Here is a 15,909-nt window from a genome sequence, read left to right on the forward strand (position 1 = left end):
CTCCACCCGGTGACGGCAGCTCAGTCTGCACAGTAGACAGGCCCCATGTGAGACCTAAGGCCTGAGTCACTAGGAAGAAAAGATTAGGAGGAGGGGGAGGTCAGAGGATGGGGCCTCCTCTTCCTGTAGATGACCTTTAAAGCTGCTGCCCCTCCCCCGTGAATCTCTGCTCCTATGTGCGAAGGGCATTTACTGTAGGGGTATCGGGCCATGGGGGTAGAGGGGCTTCATTCAGGGCCAAGGACTGGAATTAACCCTGAGGGACCTGATGGGCCCAGGTTAGGGGTGAGAAGGGCAGGGAGGGGGGGAGGGGGGTTGGAAGGGGAGGTGGCTGAGGAAAGGCTCGGAGAACTGGCTGCTGCTGCGTAGGAGCTGGAGCCTGAGCAGGAGCCTGAGCAGAGGGAGGACAGCTCTGAGAAGATGCTCTTGACTCTTCCCTCCCACAGCAGGATGGGGAAGGACACCCCTGGGTAGGGGGTGGTGGATAAGCTCTGTAGTGCCAGGCTGTGCTGAAGGATCTGGGGAGGTCTGTGCTCGGATTTGGCCTCTGAGCTTGTCCTGTCTGGCCCCAGCATCTGCACACCCCAACAGGCACTGGGGCACACGGCACCCCCACCCAACCCTCTAGCGCTGACCTGACCTCTACAGGTGTCAGTGGAAGCCAGGCCGGCTCAGATACATGCTGACGAAATGCCATGCCCAGACCCGTTAGGCATCGCTCCCTACATGGGCACGTGGCATCTGGGGGAGGGGGATGGCAAAGATGGGCCCTTTTCCTGGACACAGCAACTGGATGCCCCTTTGCTCTGTAGAGAACACAGCTTTTAAACAAAACAGACACATCACACCCAAACCAGCCCAACCACTAATGGGAGACACGGTAGCAGCAGGGTGAGGCCTCAGAGCTGTCAAAGCTGGGAAGACAGACACGCCGTCCTCCAGATCCAGCTCTGCCACCGGCTGCTCTCACCCTTTCGCTGGCTCGAGAGACTGCTCCCTGGGGTGAGTGAGTGATGGGCCAGGCTCTGGGAGCAGAGGGGTTGACAGCAGGAGGGTGCTGAGGTGAGGAACTGCAGAGAGGTCCCAGCCATACCTCCAGCCCACTCACCAAGGCAGCCTCACCAAAGACACAGGGCCTTCTACACAGATGTTGGCGGACACAAAAGCCGCACAAGCCCATCACATGGCCTGCAGCAAGCAAGCTGCAATATCCACTGCAGCACAAGATGAAGGACAACACTCAGCCTTGTAGCCACCGCTCCTGGCTGGGCACACAGACAAGGACACATTTCACCAAGCAGACACAGCTGTACTCATGTACACAGTTATACAAATATGAACGTAGCCATAACCATACATGTGGACAGCTCCCCCAGACCTGCATATATACATACACATACAACTGCACATAGAGACTCGGCCACATAGCCACAGTCATACACACATACGGATACACCGCCATACAAACGTTCCCACCCCAACACAGTTGTAGTCACGGACACACAGCTACACTCATAGCTCTATACATGGAGACACAGTAAAACACACAATTTTACACATAAACACACAACCATACACACAGGCACACCCAGCTGTCTATATACAACGTCCACATAAATGCTTCCATCTAGCTAGCCTCACATATATGTTTATAATATAAATGCAATCATATAAACAGAAGGAACAGCAACATACATGCATAGCCACACAGCCATCCACACACATGTCCAGCCATGTCCAACCACAGTCACATCCTGAAGCTCACATGGGCACAGCCTCACCCATGGCATACATCCACATGCCCAGGAACGAAGGTGCTGGCGGGCCAGGCCCAGCGAGGGTGTCACCTGCTGAGACAGTCCCAGCATGAGCACAGGCACTCTGACGCCACAGACACAAAGGCATCTCTGGGCACAGAGCCTGTGAGTTGCCTACTCCTGAGACCTGCTGCCCAGCAGCAGGAGACCCCCCAAGGCTACTGCAGTGCAGGGTGACCCTCCACTGGGGTGACACAAGAGGGGCTGCAGGGCCTCCACGTCCCTCTGATCAGAGTGCTCAGTCATGTTCCTTCTCTTGGGTTTGGGTGCCCCTGCCTAATCCCAGCTATACACGAACACTCCCCACGCTAGAACAAACAAACGCACAACTCAAATCCAGGTGAAACAAGAAAGTAATTCACTTTATTCTGGGTTCTGGAAGCTCCAATGAGTCTGCAAAAAGTTGGCAGCCCAGGAGGCCGGTGCAGATAACAGTCTCTGGCTCCTTCGGCCCTGGGAGCCAAAAGGGCAGTGAGGAGGTTTAGGCTTGGGGTAGGAGAACTCAGGCCCTGGTACCCCCAGCCCAAGCTGGGCAGGTTAAGGAAAAAGGGGGGCTGGAGAGTTTGCTCAGTCCCTTAGCAAATGCACCACGAGAGGGCTGAGGGCTTGGGGCTACTCCTCACCCCTCTCAGGGGTGCTGAGCTCCCGAGGAGTCCCCAGCTTGGCCTCAGGGCTCAGTCGGGGTTCCCCCAAGGGCCCCTCGCCCTCCAGGTCCAGCTCCTCAAAAGACGAGCCGCTGGCACCCGATTCACTGTAGCTGTGCTCGCTGCGGTCGTCGCCATCATCCCAGCCACGGTTGCTCGCCCCGGGAGACAGTGTGGCGGCTGAGGTCTCCCGGCTGCCAGGGCGCACCTCCAGGCTCACAGAACTTGTGTCACTTGTGTCAGCTCCTGTGGCCAGGACAAGGGAGCACTGGTTAGCCAACGACCACAGATTCTCAACGGTACCTCCTTCAGGTCAGGACAAGGGCTCTACCACCAGCTCAGGAACTGAGCATGCGTAGTCCACTCATGAATAATATAGCCACCCTGTCTTAGGAGGCCCATTCCAGCTGCCCTCTGCCCTCTGCTCTGACTGGGGCAGCACTGATAGAGCCAAGGGAGTTTGCAGGGTGGAAGAGGGAGCCGAGAGAGGAGCAGCTGGCTGCACACTTCTCTCCCTGCCCTAAATTAGCTCCCGTTCCCTGCACTTTCACAAAGCCACTGACCCCTACCCCCACATCCATTAAGGGCCACTCAGCCCGAGGGTGAGGAGCTGAGGGGAGAACAAAGGAGGCCCGAATAGTGTCTTCTCCACCATTCATTTTCAGGCTTGGGAATGGTTTGTCCAGGACATTGCCCGTGAGGCAGAAGGGCTGAAGAAAGGACCAAGAGAACTACTCTCCAGTCCATGCCCCTACATAGGCCTCCCCAAGGAGCAGTGATATTCAGGCCATCAGCTGGCTCCTTCCCCTAACCACACTGTACCCCCACGTAAAGGAGGGGCTAAAACAAGAGGATGAAGAAATCCCGAGAAACACTTACCCAGTCAAAAGGAAGGAGAGTGCTAGGATGAAACATTATTAAAGATTTTCTCCTCATATGCCTGAGTGAACCCAGGGGAACCCTTACCCACCATGTCCCCACTCCAACCACTGATGCTTTTTAATCTGCCCCTTCTACTCCTTGTATATCCTCCAAGTAAGCGGTCCTTTGTATGCCCTGTCCAGGTGCAACCCCTTGGCCCCGACTGGATCAGAGGCACTGAATGCAGGTGGAAGACAGTAAGGAGGAACAAAGAGCCCAGGCCGACTGTGTGCAGGACTGCAGATTGGGAGATGGCCAACATGTCATCAAGTAGAGAGGCACAGCTGTCAAAGCTGTTACACATCATGGAAGGTGAGGGTGGGCTAGCTCACCCAGCTCCTGTCTCCATGGTAATAAGGTCCTGAGCCAGGAGCAGCTGGGGACTTCTTGGTATTTGCATTGGTCTAGAGTTGTCCTTGAGCCTCCAGCTGGGGCCTAGGGTAGTGAGGGGAAGCAATGCGAGGGACTGCTCACCAACCTATCCTGCCTTCTAGGCCCTACTAACAAAGGTGAGGTGAGCCCTGGAAGTGTAAGACAGCATGCTGGCCCTGGGCTCTCCTTTCTCTGGGGCCTTTGGTATGGCTCCCACAGTAGCATGCCAGAAGAGTGCTGAGTTATGGGTCCCTTGACCCTGGGCAGGACTCTAGTTCTTCACTCGCTCACATTGATATCAGTGTCCCAAGGGCTGCAGGTCTGAAAGGCATAAAGGAGGGGGTAGTTTCTCCCTGACCCCATTACTGTCAAGTTCTATCTACCCACCCACCTAATGGCTCACCCAAGACCCTTGGGTATAGGGACCAGCCTCTTCCCTTCCCACTCCTGGGCTAAGAGTGATCAGAAGACAGAGTCCAGGAGTGCTTCCTCCAGCCCAGGCTCAGAACATCAGGTGAAGACAGCTGCTGGGAACAGATGGACACTACTTACAAAGGAACTCTTCAAGGCAGGGCAGTGGTATCCCTACAGCCCTACAAAAGGAGGCAGGTCCCTTTGTCGAGCCTGTGTCCCTTGAAAGAGGATCCCAGACAAAGCAAAGGAGCACCTGAATTCCCAGGGCTGTCAGGCAGGGGATGCAAAGCTACCACCTTCACCCAGTTCCTCCCTCTTCCTCTGCCAACAGCCAATGCAAGGAGATCAAATATTCATCGCTTCTGTGGAGCTAAATAATACATCAATGTAATAACAGGCACAAGGCAGCTAATCACCCCCTTTCACCTCCCAGTCCAAGTCAGGGCCCCAGCAGGGAGGCAAGGAGGGCAGGCCAAGCCTTGGGTGGCCAGGCACCCACCATGCATTGCTGTGTAAGTGGCATGCACCTGGAGAGTGGCTGCCCCGGGAGTCAGGACAGCCTCTGTCAGAAGTGGGCAGATCCCACAGCACCCACAGTAGGGAGTAGGCGGGCAGACTGGTGGGGAGGACAGGCCAAGGACCTCAGGGGTGTGGGAGCTGTGGCTGCAGCCAGCTGTATGGAGTGAGTGCCAAGCCGTCCTTTAACACTCCTGGCAGGCAGTGTTTGGGAGGGAAGGGGACTGGGTGGGTGGGCCAAGGAGGCAGGAAGCAGAGTAAGGTTGTAGGAAGGTCAAGGCACTGCTCCTTTCGACTCTGGGGGCTGCCTGGGCTCACTGACCTTGTGCAATGTCCAGTGCCCACAGTAGGGGCACAAAGAGTATCTGCCGGGCACTATCAAACAGAAGGGAGCAGTACCCCATGGAGGTAATTAAGTGGCAGATGAAGTTAACTATGTTGGACACAAGCCCCAAGGGAGAAGAGACTGCCTCCCAGTACCCTCCCTGCATCAGCCCCTGCCAACACATGTCTCTCTAGAGTGACCTTGGCTGCTGAGGACTGGATGGGCAGAAAGACTCGCAGGGAAGTAAAGAGAGGGACAGTTCCGTTCCCCACGGCCATTATCACCCCTAGAATTTCTGAGTCCCATAACAGAACAGCCAAAAGTTGGGGCCCCTAGGATTACCCGGCATGTGACCAACAGGGTTCCTTGCCCGTTGAGTGTCATACAAGATCATGGCAGGGTGTTGGAACCAGGCAAATGGCTGGTGGGCCTGAGCCCAGGGCATTCTAGCTACCGGCACGGGCTGGCTCTGGTGGCAAGAGCTCTAGAAGGAGCTCACACTGGAGACGGGAACACCTTGCTTCCTTTCTTACCTTTAGACCTAGTTCAGTCTCACTTCCAGATAAACCCCACCCAGACGCCGTCCACCCATCTGCCTAGGACGGTAAGAATTACTATTGCATCTGAAAGGAATTCAGACAGGGTCTTGTTACCTGGAGAACATGTGGGAATCCACATTTATGTGGATACACATGTCTGAGAACAGGCAAGTCTGCATGTGGATGCTGATGTAAGGGATCACCTTTGCTCCTTTGCCAAGGAGACTCTACCTACAAGGCCAGCTCCTTAGACAGAGGAGCCTCCTCCGCTGTGTCCTCAGCTGTACAGAAGAAGAGGGACTCCAGGCAGGGCCACCCTGTTCCCCCACCTCCGGTACCTGTGCCATCCATCGGGGTGTCACTGGCCTCCACAAGCCCCCGACATTTCCGTTCTGTCTCCTTCACCTCCGGCACGTAGAAATCTCCTTGCCGTGCCAGTGGGCACATGAAGTGGATCTGGTCTTGCTGGTAGATCTCCAGCCGAGGGTGAGCACACAGCTTCCGCTCCTACCAGTGTTGCACAATGTGGTATAAGCACTACAGGGCCCTGACCAGCTTGTCCCATGGGAGGGAACCCTGGGAGCTGTCCACAGCCTGTTCCTTCTGGAGGAGCTAGCTGTGCATTCCATCCCCATCTCTTCCACGTCTCACCCCTACTGAAGGAGGCACATGAGGAGCCCTCCAAGAGCAGGCCCCTACACTTCAGGAGCAGTGGTCTAATGACAGAATCCTCAGATCAGCATTCCAAGTCAGATGCTAAAACATCCCAAGAGCCTGGCTCTGCTAACCTATGTGAGTGTCTAGGACTAAGTAGCTGGCCTCACAAGATAGGACTATGGCCTTAGGCACCCAAGCCAAGATCTGACCTATCTCATTTTTTATGCTAGAACTTTGTGGCCTGATCCCCCTCTCCCCTGGACAATGCTGACTGACACAGAAATACCGGGTGAGATCAGTGCCCCTAAAGCTGGGGCCTCCGCCCCTGTCTATAGACATATTACTACGATTACAAACTGCTTTTACCACATTCCCATGGCTAGGTTTGTCAAACTCTGAAACTAATCAAATGTGGCTCCTGTACTTCCTTACACCTGAGGCCGGGGTTTCTGCCAAAGGAGGAAGAAGCAGAATCTGAGCTGGAGGGTAGATAGGACATGAGGTGGCACTGAATATTATTACCTAATGGGCTAAAGCATCAGCTTCTAGGGCCCCAAGTGCCGACAGGCACTCCATTCCCCTTTGCCTGGACACAGACCAGTATTTCTTAGCCCCTAGTGCATCAAAGCAGCAGACATATGCCTGAGGCAGGCGGGAACCACCAGAACAGGGAGCAAGTGTCTCTCGATCTAGAGTCTGCCCTCCCTTTCCTGTGATGGGGCACAATTACCCACCAAGACAACTGTGAGGCCCCTGCCCTGTCACTGTTCACCCGCCAACCTTCACAACATGCCTATTTATAGCACCTGCCAGGCTCTCACCGTGAGCTCTAAAATGAGCCTTCCACTTAACAGTAATGAGAGACTTATCGCCTGGTTCAGAGAAGCCACTCCAGGACTCCACTTGTTCGCCTGCCTGGCCAGCCCAAGGGTTGAGGAACCTCCTCCAATTAAAAAGAGCCCATGGAGGGGGAAAAGAAAGGATAAGAAGTCTGAAAGAAGGACCTAGCTAGGGCCCTCAGTGCCAGCTAGAGAGAGAGTATATCCAGGAGGCCAGGTGGAGGTAGGTGCCCCAGCCTAGGTTAGTGGCAGCTCACATTCAATCTCCACAAGTAATCCAGGCAAAGCCTTTCCTCCTGAGTATGCATGCACCCAAACACAGAGTGAAACACCCTAACCCTGATGCTTCTAAGGTCAGTCAAACAGAGTCATTACTTTGACTAGTTTTAACTTCAATCTTTCATGCCAATCTGATTGCTCTCCAGGCCTCCTCCATATCCAGTCTCATGTCATCTCTATAGATACCATTTTAGCTTTTTGTTTTGTTCTTGATGGCTGCCTTTGTTTCTAGACATGCTTGCTGAAGGCCCAGTCCTCAGGAGAAGCCTGATGACAATGTACTGTCAGGGAAGTGACGGATCATAACTGTCAAATGTAGGAGCTACCAGGCTCTGGGACTCTTCCAAAGCCAGCACCTGAGGACAGGTTATCTGCTAAACCTGTGCTCCATTCAACAAACTGGGCCAGGCTGCCAAAGCCATGGGGGCTCCCGGAAGAAGGTCCAGTTCCTTCCTTAGTGGTTAAAAAGCAGCCCCCAGATACAGTCAGAACATGACATTCACCAACATCATCAGACTGAGCATTTGAGAGGTCCAACTGGCAGCATCAGAATGACCAACGGCCATCTCAAGAACAGGAGTCAAGTCTACGTCCATCCAGAGATTACATTACAATGAAGCTCTTACCCCAGTCTTGACCCTTACCAAACTCAGGCTACCTCCCACCCTTTCTTTCTGGAAGAGTCTGACAGTAATAGAGAAGAGGGGGTAGTGCTCTTTCCACCCTCTCTCCTAGGCTGGGCATCAGGGTGGGCAGCACCAGACAGCCACCCTGTGCCACCTGTTCTGCCAGCCCCCTCACTGGCAGGCAGCTCTGTGGCTGCTTTGCGCATCTGCCTCCTCCGGAGAGCCCAGCTCTGAAGTTGCCTGGCTGTGGACAGCCTGTTACCATGGAAACTGCATCCTCCATCCTTGCCATCGCCTTCATCTCAAAGCCATCGGGAGAACAGAGAGAAGGGGGAGACAGGGGATGGAGAGCAAACTGTGGCCTGGCTACAGTTCTCTGCACCCCTACCTCTTCGCAGCCTCCTACACAGGGAGCAAAACACTAACTGTCCAGGCCTGCGTCAGACCTGAATTCAGCAGCGGTCCACCCTTTGCTATCTAACAGGCCCTGGTCCTCCCTACTGGAGGAAAGCATAAAGCTAATTAAAAATCCCATAGCTTGCTCAACCCCAAATCATTATAACACATACTGGGTCCTGTCAAAATTCAGACTCAGGAGCAGGAAAGGAGGCGCAGAAGAAGGCAAAGGGGTAAAACTTCTACCTGAGCCTCAGGCAAGGAGGGGGCCTACAGCAGCCCCTGTCGTCCTTCATGGGAGACCACTCTCCCCTCTGTGCTCTGCTCACCAAGCAGGGGTGAGTCTAATGGGACCAGGGGATAAAAGAGCAAGGGGGCAGAACCAGCATGTGCCCTGTCCCTGAGTGATCCGGCAGGAAGAATAAACCTTTTCCTTGCTAGACAGGTGCAGCCTCCAGGGAAAAAGAGGGTAGCCATGGGCTGGCTTCTGGGTCCTCAATACCCAGCAGGAGTTGCTGCCCAAACAGCATGTTGACGAGCCAGAAAATATTGGAAAATCATTGGAGGAAGGTGAGGCCAGCTGCCTCTCCCTCAGCTAGCCCCAGGGAGCCCTTGGAGAGCAGACTGCCAATGGCCAAGGACACCAGCTCAATGCCACAAGAGCCTAGTACTGCTGGGAAAGGGAGCCCAGATAGACCTGAAGTCCCTGTCAGCCCAAGAAACTAAAAGTAGGTGGAAGCAAGGCCAAGACAGAGAAATCTTTCCTGGCCATTCGACTAGCGGTCATCTGACAAACTCCAACCCTAGGGCAGCTCATTCACACACACACACACACACACACACACACACACACACACACACACACACACACACACGCCTGCCGGAATCGGAAATAAGAAAGGGAGATTTCAGCGTATCCCGCACTATTACTCTACCCTCTACTAACATGAACTACCTACCCCAAAGTACTGGGAGCACCTCACCACCTTGCACAAGGCTACCATCTTGAGGGTATCTCAGCCACCTTGGGAACTTACTCTTCACCTCAGGCTAAGCCTATCTCTTGGATAGGGGCAAGTGTCTGCCCATACTACCCAGGGCTCCCACAAGGAGCTGGGCTGGTATGATGGGCTAAGGTTTCCTCTCAGGACACACAAGTAGATCTTTCTGAATTCAGGGATAAGGGAGGTAAGAGAGAGGATCTGAATATTTTGTTTTGCTCTCAGAACATCTGTATTGACTTCAGCTAGCAGTGTGGAAGGGCAAGAAACAGAAGCAGTGGGGTCAGGCTGGAAACTCAAGGGGAATCCCACCTCCAGGCTGCTCAGGGACTAGATCTACTTAGAGCTAGGTGGCAAATGCCCCAATGAAGAGGCCGTGGGTGCAAGTCAAGGCCTGGGTCACACATCTCTTGCCTAAGCTCCAGGCCCATAAAGAAGTGAGTTCTGCCTGATGCATCCTCCTTACCTCTTTGCTCACCCTTGGCTGCCCAGTCACACTCACCCCTCTGTACCAGGCTGGACAAACAGGCAGTCACACAGCCAGCCAGCAGCTGCTGCAACCCACCCGAGGTGGAAGCTTCTCCTCGCTGGGGGAAGTGAGGCATGCTCATTTTTAATTACAAGGACATCGATAGGCTCCCGCCTGCACACAGAGGTCCTCACAAGCGGGGGCTCAGACCCTGGGGGTCCCTCAGGCAGCCGGTCTGCACTGCATGTGCAAAGTGCTTAGGGGAGGCACGGCAGGGAGGCCGCAGCTAGAATACAGCACATTGTTATTATTCTGTCCAGGAACTCCGTCAGCTTCTCCCTCCCCTCCCTTTCCCCCTCCCACAATCTCCACCAGACTGCACAGCAGCTTCTGCCCCAGAACCTGAACCTGTGTCAAGTCCTGAGGAACCCCGATGAGAGCAGAGAAAGCCAAGTGAAGGGTTTGAGTACCTTCTTCCCTTCCCTCCCTGGCCCTCCTCACTCTACCCTACCTCTACCCAAAGCCTTGAAAAGTGCAAGCCAAGAAGGCAGTCAGGGAGGGAGGAAGCATCAGAAGTGGTACGGACAGCCCCACACAAGGATCTAGAATCTGAGCCTAAGCTCCTGACAAGAAGGTGGTTTTTCTCTGGGCCTCAGTGTCTCCAATTATAAAGTCAAAGAAGAACAGATAATTTCAAGAGAAGTGAGGAACTAGGAAAAACAAAAGCACTATTGTGCATTGGTGTTTGACCTGCATATTTTTATGAGTGCAGAACTTGAATTACAGACAGTTGGGAGCTGTCATGTGGGTGCTGGGAATTGAACCCGGGTCCTCCTATAGAGCAGCCAGTGCTCTTACCCACTGAGCCATCTCTCCAGCCCCTAACAAAAGCACTATTGTTTGAAGACAAGGCACTGCATATGTGGAAACCACAAAAGAACGGATGATGGACAGGCCTACCATAAACATCAGCAAACACCACGTTCACTCAAGGACAGCCCACTTCTTTGTGTGCCAGTCAACAAATTAGAGAAACACAACAGAAGCAAGAAGTCAAGACCTTCGCAGAATCAGGCTTAGCCCAGGGCCAGCCTGGGAGCCCCCAAATAGCAGGGATGACAAAGGAGCAAGGCAGGCAGGCCAGACCTGGGAAGGAGCCTGGGGAAGACTGCAGGGAGGGGGGTGTGAAGGAGCGAGGAGGGAGGTGGGGTGCTGTGCCTGGCACCCCAGCCTGCTGTGCCTACTGCCGCTGTTGACTGAACTTTTCATTTTCACCTCAGAGCCGGCAGCTCGCCACACAATTTACACTTCTGCTCATCTCCCTGGTGCTACCCAGGCCCTAGCGTCCTAGGTGGCTCATGGAGGGGGGCTCAGCAGCAGTCAGGTATCAGGACTGCTGGGGACTGAGGAGCAGAGAAATGATGATTCCCTGGAAGCAGGTACCTGGGACATAGGTCCTCATACATTCTGGTCCCTGGACAGACAGGGAAGCCTGGGGCTTGCAGCCAAGTCTAGCCTTCCCTTTCTCCAAGGCATAGATGGACAATATGAAACCCTAGTTCAGCCCTGCTCTAGGGTCCTCATGGAAAGAGCAGAGGGCTAGGGATCTTGAAGTGAGCAGTAGCCCATGGGCATTCAGCCAGAGCTCTGGGTGGGCCAGCCACAGGATGCCATGGCTCTACCTTCCAAACTGGATGTTCCTGATGATACCCCTCCTACCAGAGCTTACACAATCTACCCATCCTCAAAGATTCAGCCACTCTGCAGTGTCTATGTAGTCGAGAACCCTGATCCCTGCCTGGCTCGTGAGCTGGTAAAAGTGCTGCTGACTGGTTATTCAGCAGCAGGAAGGCTGCCCAGTGCAGATGGAGTCATGAAGCCAAGCACCTGAAAGCGGGATAGAGAGAAAATGGGGGGAGGGGGAGGTAGCCCTGAATTTCCCAGTTCCAAATGGCACTTGGACCCCTTCTCCACCTCTCAGGGATGTCCTTTCTACCCGTTTTATTAGACATGTAGCCTCTTATCTGAGGGTGTCATCAAAGGGAACACTCAATCTGTTCTATGAAAAAGTTCCCTTCTCAGAATCCTTTCTACTCCCTAATCCCAAACCCAAGCTTTCTGGAGAAGTTCTCTCTTCCTTGGTAAGTCCCACCTGCTTAGGAAAGGTATCCTCTCTGAACTGGTGATGGTTCAACCAAACAGTACCACTCAGACAGCCTCAGCCCCTAGGGTCCTACAGAGATGCCAAGCTTACAATACGCAAGCTGGTATTTCGAGAGTGGTGGTTCCCATGCCACCCCAGCAAAGGCTGGCTTTGTGCTTTCAGTCCTAGGGGAGGGAGAAAGAAGAGGCGAATCCAGAGAGCCTCAAGGAGAAAGGTCTAGTACCCCATGGGTCTCCATATATCTCAATCTCCAGCAACAGTTCCCTGAGGAATGCCTTTGCATGTGAGAAGGTCTTCTGTTACAGTTTTTGGCTTGGAGCATCTAGGAACAAGCAGTCACTACTCTCTCAGCTGAGTTCTGTTTCTTCCCCTGAGTTTGGCTATGGCCTCCGGTCTTCCTTCTCATCTCCCAGCACTCACATCTCCTGCTCTGAAGCCCGGCCTGGACACTGTCACTCAGATGACATACCCTTGGCATGATGGCAGATACTCAGATACTATCTGTGGCTCCCTGGTATTTGCAGGACCCAGGCAGATCTTTTGACCATAAACTCTGGTACTCCTCCTGGGCCCTCTAGTCTCAGTGGATTCTAATGTCTCTTCTGGACATGCCTTCCCACCTAGATAACACTGCCTGTCCTTACTACGGCTGCCTGTGCCGTTTCCAGTGAGCCTGTCCCTCCCCCATACTCTCAGACATGGCTAAGCTCTCAATGAGGTAATGGGAACGACTCTAGAGTCTAGGGGCTTGTCACCTAATCCTATGTCCTGGACTACAAGTGCCTTGTCTCCATGCTGGAGCAGCCCAATTAGCAGGCTGTAACTGTGCCATGTAACCTGCTCTAGAGACCCAGTGACAGAAGCCTGGGAATGCAGCAGCCTCAACCTCAAGAGGGGTGAGGACATCAGGCCCAATAAGGTGCCTGGAGCAGCTGCTTCCTGTGCCCAGAGCAGCTGCAAGGCCACCATTAATGAGTGCCTGCTGGGAAAATGGGAAGACAGACCAGCAGCCTCAGGCTCCAACGCTAACAACCAGTGCTGGGGACTGAGTGTCAAGCTGGTGCATGTTGCTGTCATCTCAGGCCCACCATGGCACCGTTCCAAGTACAGCCCAAATTCACAAGTCTTTTGCTTCTTGGTTCCACCTCCACTCACGCCTGGCTTCACCCACTACTTCATCCCTTGACCTTAGGTAACCTCCCCTTCTCTAGGCTTTTGCCAACTATTCAGGCACACTTGCTTTAATTAAGACCCCTGTGATTATCTTCTAACTAATCCCCATGCTCAGAACAGTGCCATCCAAAGGAAGGTTCAGCAATTAATTGCTGAATAAGAGACTAAGCTGAGATGTCAAGAGGGCCTCCACCTTACCCTTTGAATTTTGGTGCTGGGAAGGCAATGGCCTGGTATGCTAAGTACATTCTCCATGTCGAGCCCTACAGTAGCCCAGCACTCCTTATTAAAATAAAGAGCTTGGAACTCGATCATGTTAGCTGGGCCAAGATGGCAGCCAAGGAGTGAGAGATGTGACCAGATCTCAAATTTCCCCTGGGGCTTCCTCATCTGGATTCCCACAGCCAGGGCCTAACAGACCTCCACTAGTGTTCTGGACCCAGCCCCATCCCCTAACTCCCTCACAGCTGATAAAGCAGGCTGAGAGGACACAAACACAGGGTTCAGAGTGGGCAGAGCCAAGTTTCTGAACAGGCTGCTATAGGCTTCATCCGCTCATCAGGCTGACTCACTCCCACAGGCACCTTGCTGTGCCCTGCTCCTTAGATCCTAGCTGGCCAAACTATCACCCACCACTTAAGAGTTCAGTTACCTGCACCCCGGACAGACCTCCAACCTGAAGCTCCTCAAGCCTTCATTGAGTTCCAGTTTCTACTAGAATGATGCTTCTTCAGGAACAAATGCCTCTTCTGAAAGCAACCTGGTACCCGTCCCTCCAACTTACACTGCAGCCACACAGCATCCTCCAATCCAGACTCATCACACATCTGGCAGGGGTGGAGGGACCTTCCCAGCGGTTCACCTCAGCTACTACACAAGTGTGCAAAACAGCTGAGCCTCGGAAGCCCTCTCCCAGACAAAAGGCTAAGACCTCAACTGGGTTAAAGAGCCCTGAGCATAACAATTACAGTTGAAACAAGAAGGGTCCAAGCTGCCAGCCACAGGGTACACCTCAGCACCGCCTTTATAGTTCCTTCCCACCCCAGAGCAGTGTGAGAAGTATGACTCCAAGCCCCTGTTAGACCAACCCCAGTCAACAAAGCGGTCCCAGGACTTGGCCCTTGTGGCCCCCTCCACAGAAACCATCTTTTCCGGCAACTCCTCCTACAGCTCTTTCCAACACTAGAGTGAAAGAACCCTGTCTGATTTATGGGGGCTGCCTACCACCAGCCATCGTGTGAATAATAAGACCCTGTTTCTTTAAACTTGAGAGAAGATGCTTAAGCAATTTTTTTTTTTTAAACAAGATCCTTCCCCTGGAAACTCCTGGATATAAAAGACCCTAGAAGGGGTTTATGAAAATATTCTAGACCTTGCTGAAGGGGAGTTAATCATGGGGTAGGGTAGTAAGGTGGCTTGGTCAGTCTAATCCCCTCAATGATCCCGATGATCGACTACTCATGTCCCCAGTCATGAGCCACAGCCCATGCTAGGGACCTTTCATACACAATACCATACCCGGAATCCCCACTTTCACCATTCAGTCCTGCACGCCACATGTGCCCAAGTCTTCCTTGGACACGTAAAAAGGCTGGTTCTAGCCTGAGGTGAATTGTGGGGGGCGGGGAGAGGGGGGTCTTTGCCTACTGTCCTAGGCTCACACTTGAACACCTCTTCTGTGGTCTTATAATTTTAAGGAGGTTCAGTTTCCTCCTGTAGCTGCAAGAAGCCTGTCTGGGACTTAAGGAATGGTCTCCTCCTCCCTTGCACGTCAATGAAGCACCATGGCGTGCTGGGACGTCTACACACATAGATGGTCACATGGTTCCCAGTCAGCCCTACACAGACTGTCCCATAGTGTTTAGCCTGGAGATTCCTAATAGTATTTTTGAAGGCAGAAATTCTAGCACCTGGTGGTGGGGGCACATATCTTTAACCCTAGCACTGAGGAGGCAGAGGTATGCGAATCTGAGCTGGAAGTCAGCCTGGACTACATAGCAAGTTCCAAGACAGCCAGAGCTGCACAGGGAAACTCTGTCTCAGAAACAAATAAAACAAAAAGGAAAATTCCAGCTTCTACAGCTGAGTCTGGCACATTGCCAAGCGGAGAAAGGCTGGCCAGAGGGCCAGAGGCTGTCATGCAGATCACAAAGATGGGTTACAGCTATTCCTTCCAGAAACCAGAGGAGCCTGGAAAACACTCCTCTTTGGGCTTCTTGCAGTGACCTTTAGGTCCTTTGCTGTCCCATGAGACCAATGCCCCAGGAGTTAGGCACATCTGCAATTGCCAGGACAGCAGCTGCTTTCCACCTCCCAACTCAAAGCTCTCTGAGACTCTTAGAGCTCTCCTCTCCTCACCCCACCCACCCACACTCACCTCAGCCCCTGGGGCAGCAGGTGAGATTGCCGAGACAACCCTCCCTTTATCCGGCAGCAAAACCATCCCTCACGAAGAGTGCTGACGGCTGCTGTCATTTCATCTGAGAACATTCACAGCAATCCCAAATCCAGAGAAAAGTGAGAGTAAGAGAGGAGAGGGGTGTGTGTGTGTGTGTGTGTGTGTGTGTGTGTGTGTGTGTGTGTGTGGTGTGTGTGTGTGTGTGTGTGTGTGTGTGTACACAAAGTCAACAGCAGCTAGTTGTTGGGCTGGGAGAGGCACAAGTGCTGGTGTCTCATTAGTAACCTAAGTGACCTGACTCTGTTCCGTCCCCTGTGCTGAGAGGCAAGGGCCACCTCCTGTAGACTGCACTTATGGCC

The 15,909-nt window shown here is 53.3% G+C and overlaps 1 protein-coding gene across 6 annotated transcripts in view; it reads right to left on the minus strand.

The window, feature by feature from the left end:
• Positions 1-2,152: 2,152 nt before the first annotated feature.
• Tex264 (testis expressed 264, ER-phagy receptor) overlaps positions 2,153-15,909 on the minus strand; it is a 29,384-nt gene continuing 15,627 nt past the window's right edge. For 3 of the 6 annotated variants that reach the window (XM_042281582.2, XM_076575458.1, XM_042281584.2), the window contains exons 5-6: positions 5,887-6,055; positions 2,153-2,707 (exon numbers count right to left, since the gene is read on the minus strand). In XM_042281582.2, the coding sequence (XP_042137516.1) occupies positions 2,430-2,707; positions 5,887-6,055 (447 nt within the window). In that variant the 3' untranslated portion in view covers positions 2,153-2,429. The remainder of the gene's footprint in view (positions 2,708-5,886; positions 6,056-15,909) is intronic. The other 3 variants (XM_042281586.2, XM_042281585.2, XM_042281583.2) reach the window with 1 other exon arrangement.

The sequence above is a fragment of the Peromyscus maniculatus genome, chromosome 7 (assembly GCF_049852395.1).
Source record: "Peromyscus maniculatus bairdii isolate BWxNUB_F1_BW_parent chromosome 7, HU_Pman_BW_mat_3.1, whole genome shotgun sequence".
Classification (NCBI taxonomy): Eukaryota; Metazoa; Chordata; class Mammalia; order Rodentia; family Cricetidae; genus Peromyscus; species Peromyscus maniculatus.